General features: G+C 45.6%; 1 protein-coding gene across 5 annotated transcripts in view; it reads right to left on the bottom strand.

Moving 5' to 3' along the window:
- Window positions 1–16,900, bottom strand: part of LOC147021632 (ATP-dependent translocase ABCB1-like) — a 193,921-nt gene that overhangs the window by 76,636 nt on the left and 100,385 nt on the right. For all 5 annotated transcript variants that reach the window (XM_085891803.1, XM_085891801.1, XM_085891802.1 and 2 more), the window contains one exon: window positions 15,987–16,157. In XM_085891803.1, coding sequence (XP_085747929.1) covers window positions 15,987–16,157 — 171 coding nt within the window. The remainder of the gene's footprint in view (window positions 1–15,986; window positions 16,158–16,900) is intronic.

The following is a 16,900-nucleotide window of genomic DNA, read 5'->3' as shown; positions in this document are numbered from 1 at the left end:
CTCATTTGATAGTAAACACTAACCCTGCATCTTCATAAGCTGTTGTAATAGTATACCAATATTTATCAATAATTAGTCCAGCTGCCAGTTTTCAAAATTGTGTAAGATTCGGTTTTTGGTTCACTCACTTCCACCTCTTTTCGAGAAGGTTTGCCATGTTTATAAGTCGCAATGACCTCAGGCTTTCAGAGGACTTTTGTTGTGGTGCTGGGTCAATGGTAGGTTTTTCTGTTCATGCATGGTTTGACGTTTCACTACCCCATGAAAGTGATATCTGACAATGGCAACAGGAGAGACTGAACTGGTATTCAGGGATAATACATACATACAGACATACATACATGGGGAGCATGCGCCACAGTGTGTCGCTGTATCCACTTGCCACCGGTACTCCAGGGCCTCTGTCTGGCCAACCCCCAGGCATACGCCTTGTCCATCCCCATCTCTTAGGGGTAGGACATGCCAGGCACCCAGCTGAAAGGACCGCCTCAGGTTAACCCGGTTGACTGCCATCTGGTAGACGACACCTCAGCACCACCCCAACACACACTATAGTGTGTTTTGCAGAGTGAAGTGTTTTGTGGTGGCCGGAGTGCAAATCCTGCCACCAACCTCCAAGGGAAGGTAACCAAATACAGAAGGACGTACAGAGATGCAGTTGGCACTAGATATGGTTGACCATTGGCTCACAAGGAGCTCCTCCACCCTTTGGCAGGTTTTGTATTTAATCCTGCTGGGTATCCATGTGCATACACCCTTCACATTAGGGGAACCTTGTGCGGGGAGCTGGTTTGGTCACCACACTCGACCATGAACCAGTTAGTATGGGTTTTACATGATACCCACAGCAAGTCACAGATCTGATCTGGCCAAACCAAGCAATCAGGGTTGGGTGCCGCCATATTGACCAGGCTGCTTTGTACAGTCTATTAGCACAGCACAACGCAGGCCTCCCATCCTCAAGCAATCCCACAACCTCAGCCTCTGAGTAGCCGGATTACATGTGCATGCCACAATGCCCAGCAATCTCAAAAATATTAAACATAGTGTTCCAGAAATTTATTTTTGTGGCCACACATTTAAGTATACTCCAGATAGGAATTTCTCAATTATAGTACCTACAATGGAAAATTGAACAACAAGGAAGTTGTGAAATAAGGTTTTGCCTGTCTAACCTAATTGTGATGTATTCCTTGAAATTCATACACAAGCCATAAAACTATAGCAGATGGGGTCCTTCCTATATATCTGTAAGAAAATTCTCAGATTTCTGAGACTGCTCTTGAAGTGCAAGAGCAATATGCTAATGGGAGACACATAGTCACAAAATCAACCTTGGCCTATTTTAATAGCTTCTTGTTAAACTTGGCTTGAAAAAAAAAATTGGGGCAATACCCCTGGGTGCTCACCTGATATAATAATGATACTGAGGAGGATGTCAACATGGCATGGAATCAGCAAAATGTACCAATGAACCAATGTTATAGCAAATAACTATTTTGGAGGACAACCCCCCCCCACCGTAAATTCCTTTTGACCCCGATTTTTTAAATAGCGTGAACGAACTTTTGTACACCATGGGTGATGAAGGTTGTAGTCAAGTTTCATCGGAATTGCATGTATAGTTTCTAAGAAGAAAGCAAATACTATTTTGGGAGGGGCAACCCCCATGTAAGCTCCATCCCTAGATCCCCTCAGACCTTGATGTTATTAATGCCATGAACAAACAAACTTTGGAACATCATGGGTGATGGAGGTTGTGGTCAAGTTTCATCAGAATTGGTTGTGTAGCTTCTGAGAAAAAAATGGGGGGAAAAATGTTTTTTTGGGGGGGGGGAGGGGTAACCCCTGTAGACCACTTTAGGGCCGGATTTTTTTAAAGCCATGAATATACGTTAGTACATACAGAGTGATGAAGGTTGTGGTAAAGTTTCATCGAAATCATGTGTGTAGTTTCAGAGAAGTGGCAAGTATTTGTGGAAGGATGGATGGACAGATGATGTACCATCCCAGAAGCTCCCTGGAACAAAAACTTTGGTCAAAGATCCCAAGCAAAGACGATGGTGGAAATCAAAGAATTTCATAGACTGGAGAAAATAACTCTCAGGTCCCACTGGACATGACAGAAGTGCCATCATGAGGAACTTCAAATAAATGTATGGATTGGGCAATGTTAATGACCAGGTTGATCATCATGACAACTTTACTTTTGAGGAGTGGTGGAAAACTTTCTCATGTATTCCCACTAACCCAAACATTGGTGCAATGTAGAGAAATTATGAATCATGAATGAATGGTGGTAATATCATATGGATGTTCAGATGGATTGGCCTGTTTAGCATTTCGTCCTGAACAGCTGGCTGATGATGGGAACTCGGTTTCATTTCACATGTGAATTTACTATTCACATGTGAAGACAATTTATGTTCATTGTCTACTAATGTCCTTGTAATTTATATCAAAGTTCAGTCATGTCTCGATAATAAGCTCAGTTGGAACGTAGTTCCAGGGGATGGCGCATCGTTCGTCCATTGGTCTGTCTGTCCGTCCGTCCACAAATACTTGCAACTTCGTCTCTGAAACTGCACATATGATTTCGATGAAACTTGACCACAACCTTCATCACCCATATTGTTTACAAAGTTTGTTCATGACATTCAAAAAATAAACAAAAAACAAGTAATAACAAATAAATAAAAATCGGGGACTAATGGTGTATTGGGGGGTTGCTCTCCAAAATATGTATTTTCTGTCTTCTCTGACACTACACACACAATTTCGATGAAACTTGACCACAACCTTCATCGCCCTTGATGTACCAAAGTTTGTTCACACTATTAAAAAAAAAATCAGGGTCCGAGCGGATTTACGGGGGTGGGGGGGGAGGGGGTGGTTGCCCCTTAAAATAGGTATTTGCTATAACATTGGTTGGTTGGTACATTTTGCTGATTCTGTCTCATGTTGACTTCCTCAGTATCATCATTCTACCACGTGAGCGCCCAGGGGTATTGCCCCTATATTTGTTTTTGTCCTGCATGTGATTTACCTGCAAGCTCATCATGAGTCTATGATCAATATATCAAAAAATTGGATCTTCTTTATTCTTTCCAAAATTAATTGATTTTGAAAGGTTTTGTTTCTTTCTACATGTGCATGCCTTCAAGATTGAGATTTCATGTTAGGAACTCCCTTTTTAGCCAGCAACCTTGGTGCACAATGGCTATTGGACAGAAGTCATTCAGGTAATTACAATGTGTTTAAAAAATAATTATATACAAATAAAAGAACAGCGAGAGCAAATAAAGAACTTGATGAGTAGTGGTACTTTCCAAGTACACTGCCCCCGTGCCAAATAAATAAACAAATCCATCCAGCAAGCGACATCACTGGGGCACCTTTAGCGCCTGGCGATGCCGTCTTGCAGCACATGGAGACGGGATTGGGAGGGAGCGGTGTACAATAATTGATTGATTAATTGCATAAATAAAATAAATAAATAATAATCGTGATACAATTCATTTCTTCATCAATTGGCTCAAAGCATACCCAAACCTCCGAATTTGGCATACCTAAACCTGTTTCATCCGAATCTGTGACTTTTGGAAAATTGAGTAATTAATCGGAAAGTTAAATAATTAATTGATTAATCAATATATTAAAAATCCCCTTTATAGCCAAATCACTTGGTCACTGTCATGTCCAAGTATCAGCTTCCTAGCTCAAAATGTGCCTGAGATATTGCCAGGAAGAGAAATAAAACAAATAAGTCATTAATAAATCGATAATAATTAAGTAATCAATCAATTAATTTTGTTTGTTTGTTTACACTGTTGAGGCTCATATGAGAGCTAACATATGGAACATACAACAAGGAGAGCAGGAGACAACAGGGGGGGGGGGGAAGAGGGAAAGAAAAAAACAGTGTGGAACAGAGACATGAGGAGATCTGTGGAAGCGAGAGGGATGGGGCGAGGTACACAGGCGGGGTACACAGATTAAACAAAATATATAAATTACCGTTTTTGCTTAAGCACATCTTCACTTTTGTCCCCACATTTCAGCTTCCGAGCTCAAAAGATGGCTGAGATATTGCCCGGACAAACAAGAAAGAAAATAATTAATCGATTAATTGATTAATCAATAAATCAAAATACCCTTGAAGCCAAACCACTTGGTCACTGTCATGGGAGGGAATTGGGAGGGAGCGGAATTGGGAGGGAGTGGTGTACAATAATTGATTGATTAATTGCATGATTAGAATAAAGAAATAGTAATCGTAAAATAATTAATTTCTTAATCAATTGGCTGTTGGCATACCGAAACCACCGCTGTTTTATCCGAATCTGTAATTTTTTGAAAATTAAGTAATTAATCGAAAAATAAAATAATTAATTGATTAATCAATAAATCAAAAATACCCTTGTGGTGAATTGAGGTGAATTGAGGGACATGACGCGGGATCACATGTTGTGCGTCTCGCGTATAAGGGGAGGTCTCCGCGGCACGGAGTGATTGTCCCCGGGGCATTGCCATTTACATCGGCTGTTCACTTGATGCTGGTTGACTGAAGGTGCTCATTGACTGGTGAGAATGGAGATTATATCGAACTCCTTGCTTACGCGGATTTAGTCTGCAATGATTAATCACACATGTATACGTTACTGCTTATGTACTCCTAGCTGAACCTGTATTCCCCAGTGTGCCCACAGAAGCGGCTCCAATCAAATGGAATAAAGCCTAAACTCTGAAGGTTCTTCTCTCGCTCTCATTTCAATTTATTCCATTTGGTTTTCTCGGCTCTCTCAACCAACGATGGACAAGATCTACAAACCAGAGAGGTTCGACGCAGACTCAAACGCGACTGACGCAGAAATGAAATGGTCGCATTGGTTCTGTTCCTTCTCACACTATCTGACCATCATCGAGGAGGGAGCTGACAAATTTGCCGCTCTCGTGAATCATGTCTCGCCCAGCGTGTACAGGCTCTTCTCGGAGTGCGACACTTACGAAGCAGCGATCGACGTGCTGCAAGCGCTCTACGTGAAGCCCAAGAACGAGGTATACATACGACATCTTCTCAACACACACAAGCAAGCAGCCGGGGAGACAATCGATCAGTTCCTGCAAGCTCTGAATCAGCTGGGAAAAGACGGCAGCTTCCGGGCCGTAAGCGCCGAGGAACACCGAAAGGAAGCCACACGGGAGGCATTCATCCAAGGACTCAGATCAGCCCACATACGGCAACGCTTACTAGAGAAAGCGCAACCCACTCTTGACAAGGTAGTCGATCAGGCACGAGCGATGGATACGGCTCAGCAGCAATCTGAGTCATTTGGGACACCGATGCTGCTAATGAACGCTGCTACGATGGGAACCCAAGGAACCCCACTGGCACAGACACAGCCAGACATAGGGGATGGAGAAACACCCGAGGAGCCGGATACCCAGGCCACGTCAAACTCCTCAGCAACTGCTCCGGTTGGTAAATGCTTCTTTTGTGGGTACAAAAGGCACCCTCGTCAAAAATGTCCCGCCAGAGATGCCACATGCATGAATTGCGACAAGAAAGGGCATTATGCCAGGGTATGTAAATCTACTCTAAGGAGAAATAAACCCACTTCTGCGGCTCTCTACTCGCAAAATAAATTAACTGCAGCCTCCCCGGGGAATCTATCCAAGGCTATCATCAACATACGAATTAACGGGCATATGGCTGAGGCACTGATTGATACCGGTAGCTCTGAAAGTTTCGTCAACAGCTCGCTAGTGAAGGGCAGGAAATGGATAATCCACCCGATTGACAATACGGTATGCATGGCCGCCACCTCACTACAATCCCGCGTACGAGGGTACTGCAATGTTGAATTGGACGTAAAAGGGTACACGCATCGGGATGTAAGGGTACTGGTGCTTCGTGATTTGTGCGCAGACGTAATTCTGGGTCATAATTTCCTCAAGCAGCACACGAGCGTCGAAATACCCTTTGGAGGAAGCAAGCCTCGTCTAATTTTAAATGCGTTGACCACCGCGGAGGTGACGTCCCCCCAGCTGTTCGCTAACTTGTCGCCGGTCTGCAAACCGATAGCGATTAAATCGCGGCGATATACCACTGCTGACATGAATTTCATCACCTCAGAAATCAAGCGATTACTGGAAGAAGGAATTATAGAACCGAGCGATTCGCCATGGCGCGCACAGGTGTTAGTAACCAGCAGTCAGAACCATAAGAAACGAATGGTTGTCGATTATTCCCAAACGGTCAATCGCTTTACCCAACTCGATGCCTACCCCCTGCCGCGCGTAGACGAGATGGTCGAACGTGTGGCCAATTATAAGGTATTCAGCACCATCGACTTGCGAAGCGCCTATCATCAAATTCCCATCCGAGAGGAAGACAAACCTTACACCGCATTCCAGGCAGGGAGGCGCCTCTACCAATTCAGGAGAATACCTTTCGGTGTCACGAATGGGGTAGCTTGCTTCCAACGGGTTATGGACGACATCATCTCAGATGAAAACCTCAAAGACACTTTTGTTTACGTGGATAATGTCACAGTGTGCGGTAGGGATCAGGGGGAGCATGATAGGAATCTGGACAGATTCTTGAGCATTGCTAGAAAATATAATCTGACTCTCAACTACGAGAAATGCGTATTCTCGGCAAGGTCAATTGACCTTCTCGGCTACACAATAGCCGACGGCACAATTAAGCCTGATCCTGAACGATTGCGCCCACTTCGTGAGCTACCCCCACCTCAGGACCTGCAGGCAATGCGCCGGGTGATCGGCATGTTCGCTTACTATGCAAGATGGATTTCGCAATACTCCGAGAAAATACATCCCCTAGTGCATTGCAAAAACTTTCCACCAGATGCCGCTGTTGTAAGAGCTTTCCACAACCTCAAGGATGATATCAGTAAGTCCGTGGTTTTATCGATCGACAGCTCGGTGCCCTTCATGGTGGAAACCGACGCTTCAGATCATGCCATAGCTGCTACACTTAATCAGTCTGGGCGGCCGGTCGCGTTCTTCTCGAGAACTCTCTCTAGAAGCGAGCAGAGACACTCAGCGATAGAGAAGGAAGCGTACGCCATCGTCGAAGCGCTGCGGAAATGGAGACATTATTTACTGGGAAACCACTTCACGCTCGTTATGGACCAACGATCCGTGGCATTCATATTTGATGGGAAAAATAACGAGAAAATTAAGAATGAAAAAATTATGAGATGGCGGATAGACCTAGCTTGCTACAGTTACGACATTGTTTACCGGCCCGGGAAGGAAAACCCTGCTGCAGATACCTTCTCTCGGGTCTACAGTTCGGCAACAATCAGTCAGGCTTTGCAAGACCTACACGTGTCTCTCTGCCACCCAGGGGTAACCAGGATGGCACATTTCGTACGCAGACAAAATCTTCCCTATTCTGTTGAAGATATTAAACAAATGAATGCTTCATGCCCTGTTTGTGCTGAACTAAAACCCAGATTCTTTGGCGCGGCATCTGGCAGACTGATCAAGGCCACTTCCCCCTTCGAGAGACTAAACATCGACTTCAAAGGGCCCCTGCCGACCGAGACAGACAACAGATTCAGACAGACAACAATTCACCGTTGTTGATGAATATTCAAGGTTCCCTTTCGCATTTCTGTGCTCGGATATGACCTCGGGCACTGTCGTGAAATGTCTCTCTGACCTCTTCGCTATGTTTGGGAGACCTTCGTACATACATTCAGACAGAGGGCCGTGTTTCATGTCGGCCGGGCTAAAACAATTCCTACTAGAGCTCGGCATAGCAACTAGTCGAACGACGGGTTACAACCCACAGGGAAACGGGCAGGTGGAAAGGTATAATGGAGTTATTTGGAAAGCCGTAACTCTGGCGCTGAAATCGAGAGGACTGGGCCCCGAGCGGTGGGAGGTTACTCTTCCCGACGCTCTGAATTCCATACGCTCTTTGCTCTGCACGTCCACCAATGCAACTCCTCACGAACGAATGTTTACTCACCAGCGACGTTATGTTGACGGTCAAACGGTGCCCAACTGGCTGACCCATCCCGGTACAGTTTTCATGAAACGCCCGGTCCGACAAAGCAAGTATGAACCCCTGGTGGAGGGGGTCGAACTCATTGACACTAATCCAGAGTATGCTCATGTCAGGCTCCCGGATGGCAGGGAGACCACTGTGTCGGTTCGCCATCTGGCTCCCTCAGGTACTCCTCCCGCAGGTACACCACCTTCTGGCACTCCTCCTTCTGACATTCCCCCCAGGAACTCCACCGGGCGACGGGGCTGCCGCGTTCCACCCGAGAGCGATCGAGGAGTCATCCCCGGCACAAGTCGAGGCTCACCAAGAGGATCGGGAGTCTCCCTCAAGTGAAACTGCCATTTACTCCCGGAGAGGTCGACGAATAAGGCCCCCTCGACGACTCAATCTGTAAAGGGGATTATCGGCATTCTCGCTGCTCATGCTCCTATATGCTCATTATATCATATATCGATGCTCATTACCATGCTCCTACAACTCAAAATAATCACTGCTTGGCATGTATGCTTCTGTAGACCTATTAGTCCGCGTTGCTTGAAATGTATACTCCTATAGTGCTAAAGCAATCATGGTGTGTAAGATGGGCCCCTAGTTGCATTTTAAAGGTGGGGAGAATGTGGTGAATTGAGGTGAATTGAGGGACATGACGCGGGATCACATGTTGTGCGTCTCGCGTATAAGGGGAGGTCTCCGCGGCACGGAGTGATTGTCCCTGGGGCATTGCCATTTACATCGGCTGTTCACTTGATGCTCGTTGACTGAAGGTGCTCATTGACTGGTGAGAATGGAGATTATATCGAACTCCGTGCTTACGCGGATTTAGTCTGCAATGATTAATCGTACATGTATACGTTACTGCTTATGTACTCCTAGCTGAACCTGTATTCCCCGGTGTGCCCACAGAAGCGGCTCCAATCAAATGGAATAAAGCCTAAACTCTGAAGGTTCTTCTCTCGCTCTCATTTCAACCCTTTATTGCCAAATCACTTGTTCACTGTCATGTCCAAATATCAGCTTTCTAGCTCAAAAGGTGCCTGAGATATTGCCCAGATGAGAAATTTAAATAAGTAATAAATAAATCGATAATTAATTAATTAATTGATTAATTTAAAAAAATACCGTTTTTGCCAAAGCACATCTTCACTTTTGTCTCCAAATTTCAGCTTCCGAGCTAAAAGGATGGAGGGTTGTTTTTTTATTTATTTGGCATGCGGACGGTGTACTTTGAATGTACCGGTACTTATTTGTGTTTCCATCACAACCTCTCGCTCATGATGCAGCAAAGCCAGGTTTAAATCCCATATACAGTACTGTATATATTGTTACGGCCCGGTGTGTCATCCGCCAACCGACTGCCCTGAACGGAGCCGCAAGTCGAGTCGGCCCGACCGATCGCCCGGAATATCGATCGCCGCCCGGATAACTCCGAGCGACGGGTCCTTGTACAAGAACCGAAATACGTCAATCAGCAGATCACATGGGGTAGGGTCGATTGCCAATCTTCAATGTACCTAAATACCCACTTGATCCAACTACCGGGGTATTCCACCCTCGACGGAACTCGTACGGAACAAACCGCCGAGGCGAGCCTGTCCCGTGCGCGATTCCCAGCGGATTAATCGCCGAGAACCGTCGGTCTAAATGTCCCCCTTTTACGGCAAACCAACGGCTTTCTAACTCCCAACACATGAAATGCTCAGTCAATGAAAGAATCGACGCGACGAGCTGAAAACATTTAACAATTGGGGTATTTATGAATAATAATGGGGAACTAGGGAAGCACGTAAGAGCAGAACTATACAGACTTTACAAAATGCGATGCAAACATTTACAGCACACGAAGCACTTAACAATTTCCTACTTATTAGACGGGCCCACGGACACACGTACGCACAAACACACACCCAAGAAATTGTGGCTGAGGCCTTTAATAACGGGCTCCAGCTCGGAGGACAGGTGAGCTGAAACTCAGAACCTATCTCGAACCTCTCCATCTCGTGTGGTCTTCAAGCTGTTCGGACCCGGGCTCCAGCGAGAGCGAGCTGGATCCAATCACCGTGAGCCGCGATCCTTCCCGAGCTCCAGCGAATCCTCTCGCGCTTCCGAACACGTGCTGGTGAGACGAGGCACCGATCCTTCCCGTCGATGCATCACTTCCCCGAGGAACCACCTCCAAGAAGAGGTCGATGCGTCGCACCAAACCGGGAACCAAACGGAGAACAAAGAGCTCCACGAACCAAGAAGAAGAAGCCACCATTCACAGCTCGAGCCGAGCAACCGGCTCGACTTTCTTCCAAAACAAAGCAGCTCTCCAACAGGTCTACCGAGCCAAGCAGAAGCCGAAGGCCCACTGAACCACCAAAGCAAAAAGCCTCCTCCCGAGCCAGGCCGCAGCCGAAGCTCACTGAGCCAGCCGAAGCAAAAAGCTTCCGAAGGCCTCAACCCTAACCCAAGCCAAGCATGACCCGAAGGTCTGCTGTGCGACTACTCTCTGCCGAAGCAAAAAGTTTCCTACTCAAAACAAAGAATAGAAAGGATCTCGTCCTTATCCTTCTCCGGCCCCCTCTCCCCCGCGCCCGGCGTGACTCATGCCCTCGTGATCCATCCCCCGCTCAACCACGGGTGGGAGGGAGTTGTTGATACCATGAATCACGGGACGGCAGGGTTCTTCTTCCTCTTCGCAGAAGAGGGGGAGGGATGTCTCCATTCTTCGTTCCCTAACTATTAAATCGATCCGCAGCACATCTAATCGATTTCTGAACATTTAAACAATGAAAGGTGAGCTATCTAGGGAACAAGCACTCATAGACATAGCTGACTAAAGGAACCTGTATGTTGTGTGCAATCGAATTCCAAATTCGTAACAATATCTTTATTCCTTTTGTGCTAATATCCTTGTAATTCATGTAAAAGTACAGTGAGGTCAAGTAATGTTTTTGGCTTGCATGTAGGTTATGTAAAATAAAAGTTTGACAAAAAGCTTTACCTGTTTTTGATAAATAATGACGTGGAACGGCATGCTACGTGTGCCTCACCACACGTCACTGCAGAGGCATAGGCATATTTGACCATGCCTGCTTTCTCTGGGAGTGAGGGAAGGAGAAGAATGGTGGATGTAGGATAGTGGGGTGATGGTATATCGGGATTTTGGCGGAATGGGGTGGATGGAGCTGGTTGTGTTGGGTGGGAGGGGCGGGGGGAGGTCGGCCAAATAAATTTCATTCTCTGTCTGTATATATATCGTAAATCAGAAGTCAGAACCCAACACGTATAAATAAATATAGGGGCTATAGCTCTGGGTGCTCAGCTGTTGGAATAATGACACTGAGGAAGTCAACATGGGACGGAATCAGCAAAATGTACCAATGAACCAATGTTATAGCAAATATCAATTTTGAGGGGCAACCCCCCCACCCCTCCCCCAACATCCCCTTCGACCCCAGTATTTTAAATAGCGTGAACAAACTTTGGTACATCACGGGTGATGAAGGTTGTGGTCAATTTTCATTGAAATTGTGTGTGTAGTTTCATAGAGGAAAGCAAATACATATTTTGAGGGGCTTTCCCACCTGTAACCCATTTGACCCAGAATTTTTAACGTTCTGAATAAATTTTGGTACATCCCACGTGGTGAAGGTTATGGTTACATTTTATTAAAATTGTGTGCGTCGTTTCAGAGATGAATGCAAATACATATTGTTGTGGTTGAGGAAATTCGCAAAGCACCATTCAGGTCCCATAGGTGAGATATCTCTGTAAGTATATGTGGTTAGCCCAAACCCGTTGTTTAGAGGGAATAAATGTCATTCATTCGGGCTGCGACCCTTTAAGATAGCCGTTTTTCTGTTCTATCTTTATTTTGAACCAAGCACGTCTCAACCGCCATCACACAACAACCACCAACCGAAACGCCGCTTCACAACAACAACAACGCCAACAGCCACGACCTTTACCATCACAACTCGCTCTCGCAATCATCGCATCACCGCCATGACAAGCGTCACCGTGGCCAGGGACCACCACAATAAACCCTCCACCACCTTCACCTCTCCTCCTTCTGCCGCCATTCCCGCACCGCTTGTGGGCACCGATCATGGACTCGTACAGGGCGCGCACCGAGCAGCGGGTGCAAAAAGCGGCCTTTCCGGGGAAGTCGGATCAGGAATGATTCACGCCCACTTCTGTTCCGTCCTATCAGCGAGCGCAGGGCGATTTGGCCCCGCCTCCAGGCGCGTCGGAGTAGAATCGATATATGCAGATTCGCAGATCGGGAATGATTCACGCCCACTTTTCCTCCGTCCAATGGGGGAGCGTGGCTCCGCCCCCGAGCCGATCCCGATCCAAAAATCTGCATATGGTTTCTCCTGTCGCACTATAAAGCGCCGAGCGCGGAGCGAATCTAGTCGAGTTGAGAGTTTCTGTTTCTGTTTCGGGCTCGGGCGAGTTGGAGAGGTATGGCAGCGGCAGCGGCAGCGGCAGAGAGAAGAGTTTCTGTTTCGGGCTCGGGCGTGTTGTGGCGGCGGCGAAGCGTGGCAGCAGCAGCAGTCAAGACGGGGTTCGGAGTCTGTCGGGGAGCTGCGGAGAGGGGAGGCCGGGAACGCGGTCAAGGTCGCAGTGGAGTCGCTCGTCGCGGGACCCAAGCAAGCCAGATATCCTCTTTCCCCAGAGCATCAACAACCCCCCCCCTGTTTCCCCCCGCGCTGAGATAGTGCGAGAAGGGGGCCCCGTTCCCACCCCATTCCAAGCAGTGCCAGCGAGGCCCGCGGAGGAGCGCGGAGTCGGGGCGCCGCCGCCATTTTGCGGCTCATCACCAGACGGGTAGGCTCGACGCGGTCTCGGCCCCAGGCCCGTCTGCCCCCTTGTAGTTGAGGGTGGCCCCTTTTTCTTTTGCTTTGGAGTATATGTGTTGTCGGCGCCGTCTGTGAAGTAAAACTGTGTAAGTGTTGCCGTGTGCTCTCGTAGTCGGTAGTAGATCTGCATTGTGTTTCTTTTGTTGCATTTGCTTTTGATGCATAATTGTTGTGTTTCTTTTAAATTTGCTTTTGGTGCATAATTGTTGTAATTGTATGTGTGCTTTCCGTTTGCCGCGGAATAAATGTGAATTATGTTGAACTGTTTTTCCCGTTTCGCTTCGTCTTTTCTTTAATTGAATCTCCATCTTACTTCATGTAAAGGGCTGGTCGTGGGCTAAATACGCCCAATAATTAATCGGAACCGTCGAGGTTGACGATAACACCGCTCAGTTATCCCGATAGTACGGAACGGGTCGCTTAAAGTGGCCCGTGTCCGAAGTCTACCTGCGGCGAGGTGCGATCGCCCGGTCTACCCTCCGTGTGGGTACTTAGGGAGGTCGAATTTGGCGAACAACCCTATCCCACGCGGGGGGCCGATTGGCACGATCGTGGTGAGGCCGAAAGGCCCACCCGTGACTAGTTCCCGGCGTTAGTCCGAGAGGGTCACGACGGAATTGTCCGTCCGGTGGGCGACGTGCCGTGATTCGAGTTCCGTGGCCGCTCGCACGCCGGTGGGCGCGAATTCGCAACAATATTTTGGGGGGCAACCATACCTCCAGCTCCCTTCACACCCCAAGATTTTTAATGTCATGAACAAACTTTAGTACACCGAGGGCGATAAAGGTGGTGGTCAAGTTTCATTAGAATTGTGTGTGTAGTTTCTGAAAAGAAAGCAAATGCCTTTTTTTGGTGGGGGGGGGGGGTGAATGCCCCTGAGACACCAATTTTTTTATGCCTTGAACCGACTTTAGTACATCACAGGTTATCAAGGTGGTGGTCAAGTTTCATCGGAATTTTGTGTGTAGTTTCTGAGAAGATAAAAATGCAGATTTTTGGGGGCAACCCCCCTGTAGATCCCCTTCGAGCCTGATTAATTTTAATGGTGTGAACAAACTTTGATACATCATGGGTGATGAAGGTTGTGGTCATGTTTCATTGAAACAGTGTAGTTTTGGAGAGGAGAGCAAATACCTATTTTGGGGGGGTCAAGCCCCCCTCCCCATAGACCCTCTCAATGAGTGCAGATTTTGATGCAGCCAATAAATCTTCGTTCGGCATCAGATACAAAGCTTCTGGCCAAGTTTCATCAAAATCGTATGTTTGGTTCAAGCGATAATGACTGAAGCCATTATGGACCGACTCTGACTGATTGTCCTGTGGACACTACTTAATTGTATAAGCACACCGGACTAAAGTCCAGGTGAGCTAAAAAGGACAAATTTATATTTATTTTAAATTATATCATTGAGAGCTGACACCAAACCTGTCCAGAAAATTTCATCCAGATCTGTCCCCAACTTTTTGAGATATCTTGTGTACACAGACAAACAAACAGACAAGCCGGTAGGCGACATGGCTGCTCACTCTAAATGGAAAGCTGGCCGACGCGACTAGCCGATATTCATGTACATGCTATCAATCAATTTAGCACAATAAATATGATTATCACAGCCCTCTTAGTTTGTGCCCAGAAACCCACCTTGTGAAATTTCAGGCATGTTTCCAAAGAGACTCTAACAAATGGCAGCCCTGGTAATTCCATTTTTCTATTCGCTAAAGATTTTATTATTTTATATGATGCTGTAAGAGATTCTCCTTGGGCACAAAAAAACAGGTCCTTTGGAGGTCCAGTTTCGGAGGTATTGATTTTTTTGTACAGTCCACAATAAGTGTACGATGTATGATAAAGTATTTTAGCCGTTGTTAAGCAACGGAGGTGTGCATAGCAACCATTCCTTTTTGTGTACATGTTAGCCACATTGTACACATTTCACCCAAGTTTCATCAAAATCAGACTCTTTCTCTTAGAGATATTCGCAATTAACCGTTTCTGAAATGTTCGACATGTACTCGCCCAAAACCTATCTCTTCCTACAAATATTTTTTGTTAGGGCTGCAAATTGGCATGAAGGGAGCTAGATAGATTGCGCACAGAACTCTAAGCTTCGATTTTTATTTTTTTTTAATTTTTTCGATTATTTTGACCACTTTAAAGGGCTGTTGCTATGCCGTTGCTCGGGCCCGGGGTCCCATATTCGAAAGCACACGATTCCCAGAAATATTGGTCCTACCTACCAAATTTCAATGGAATCGGTTGAGTGGTTTAGCCCCTCGGCTTGACCAAAGTTTCGCGGACAGACAGACAGATGGAAATGTCCAGAATAAGGGTGCTCTTAGAGCAGCCAACAGAAAGGGGTGAAAACATAACCTCCTTCACCTTCGGTGGTGGAGGTAAAAAGAAATGTGCTTGAGCAATTGTAAAATAAGGCCAAAAAAAAAAAAAAATGTTGCATTGGCGTAACGGGTCACTGAAAAATAGGGTAGGTCGGTCGGGATCTTTTTTTTTTTTTTTCCTAATAAATCCCAAAATTTTTGGATAATAAATCCAAAAATTTAATAAATCCTAATAAATCCCTCCCAAAATCTCCCCCGGCTCGAGTACCACCCTTTTTGTCGGCGGGTTCTGTCCGAAACACTTCCGGGTTTTTGCGATCGCGATCGCAATCAACAAGATACTTGAAATCGATAGCAAAAAAACAAAAAAAAAACGTAGGGTCGGCGGAATTTTTAGGGTCGGGCGGGTTACGCTAATGCAACATTTTTTTTTTTTTGGCCTAAGTTCCAAACTCAACAAATATGATGTGAGAAATTTAACTTTTCACATTTCTTCAAAATTCAAGATTTATCGATTTTCATACATTTTCAGCTAGATTTTCATGCCAAAAGAAAATCATATCGACTATACAGCAAACAATACAACATACCCTTTACGAAAGCTGATACATAGAGCTATAATCAACGAACCACAAAACCTTCTCAAATGGGGTTGATGTGAAGGATGTGAAGGGGGGAGAGGGAGAAGGACAATAATAGGACAAACTTATTTAAACTTGGCTACTACTCATATCAACTTCAACATCACATCTTACCTTGTCAAGTGCATTCTGTACTATGGCCTCACTCTCAGTGTCAAGGGCTGATGTGGCTTCGTCCAAAAGCAGTATCTTTGGGTTGCGGACAAGCGCCCGAGCAATAGCAATCCGCTGCTTCTGGCCTCCTGAGAGTTGTGCTCCTCTTTCACCCACTTGAGTGTCAAATTTCTACAAAAGGCCAAAACATTGACTGCACTCATTGTAGAATTTGTTAAGTACCTTCTTAAATCACTCATGACAATGAAACATTGAAAATGAGTATTCTTGTTTAACAGCCACAATACGAGACTTTCAAAATGATGTATGAATGCGAACAGGGCCTTTTGAGCATGTGCTGTGTGTGTGTTTTCAGCGACTCGATTCTGCTCAGGCAGGAAATTTAAAGCTACCTTTGTGAGTGCAAAATCTGTAAATCAAATAGTATTTGAACATAATTTTCAGCATTTAAACAAAAGAGTGGCAATTATAAAATGGTTAACCATAATTGTTGTTCCTGAATGCAAATTGGACTCACGGAAACATAAGAAAAACAAGAAATATCCGTGGATGAGAGGTGTCAAGTTCCAACCATAATCGAGTGGTGGCAGTGCATTTAACACACTATATATATATATATATATATATATATATATATATATATATATATATATATATATATATATATATATATATATATATATATATATATACACACGAGGTGTGTTCAAAAAGTATCCAACCTTAATTTTTCATGTATAAACAAATGAAGCTAGGGAGGTGTGGTTTGGTGCACGTATGTAGGCGATCCTAATCCGTATGCGTGAATATTTTCCCACCTGCAGAAGCTGTCAGTCGCTGACAGACCGCCGATGAGTGAGGAAGTGTAAGTGAGTGGCGTCAGATTTTCGTTTTTGACAAAATGACGGAGCACT

The sequence above is a fragment of the Eptatretus burgeri genome, chromosome 8 (assembly GCF_056783735.1).
Source record: "Eptatretus burgeri isolate ZD-2024b chromosome 8, Ebu_testis_v1, whole genome shotgun sequence".
NCBI lineage: Eukaryota > Metazoa > Chordata > Myxini > Myxiniformes > Myxinidae > Eptatretus > Eptatretus burgeri.
The sequence above is the reverse complement of the archived record's forward strand: the minus strand, read 5'-3'. Positions and strand labels throughout refer to the sequence as shown.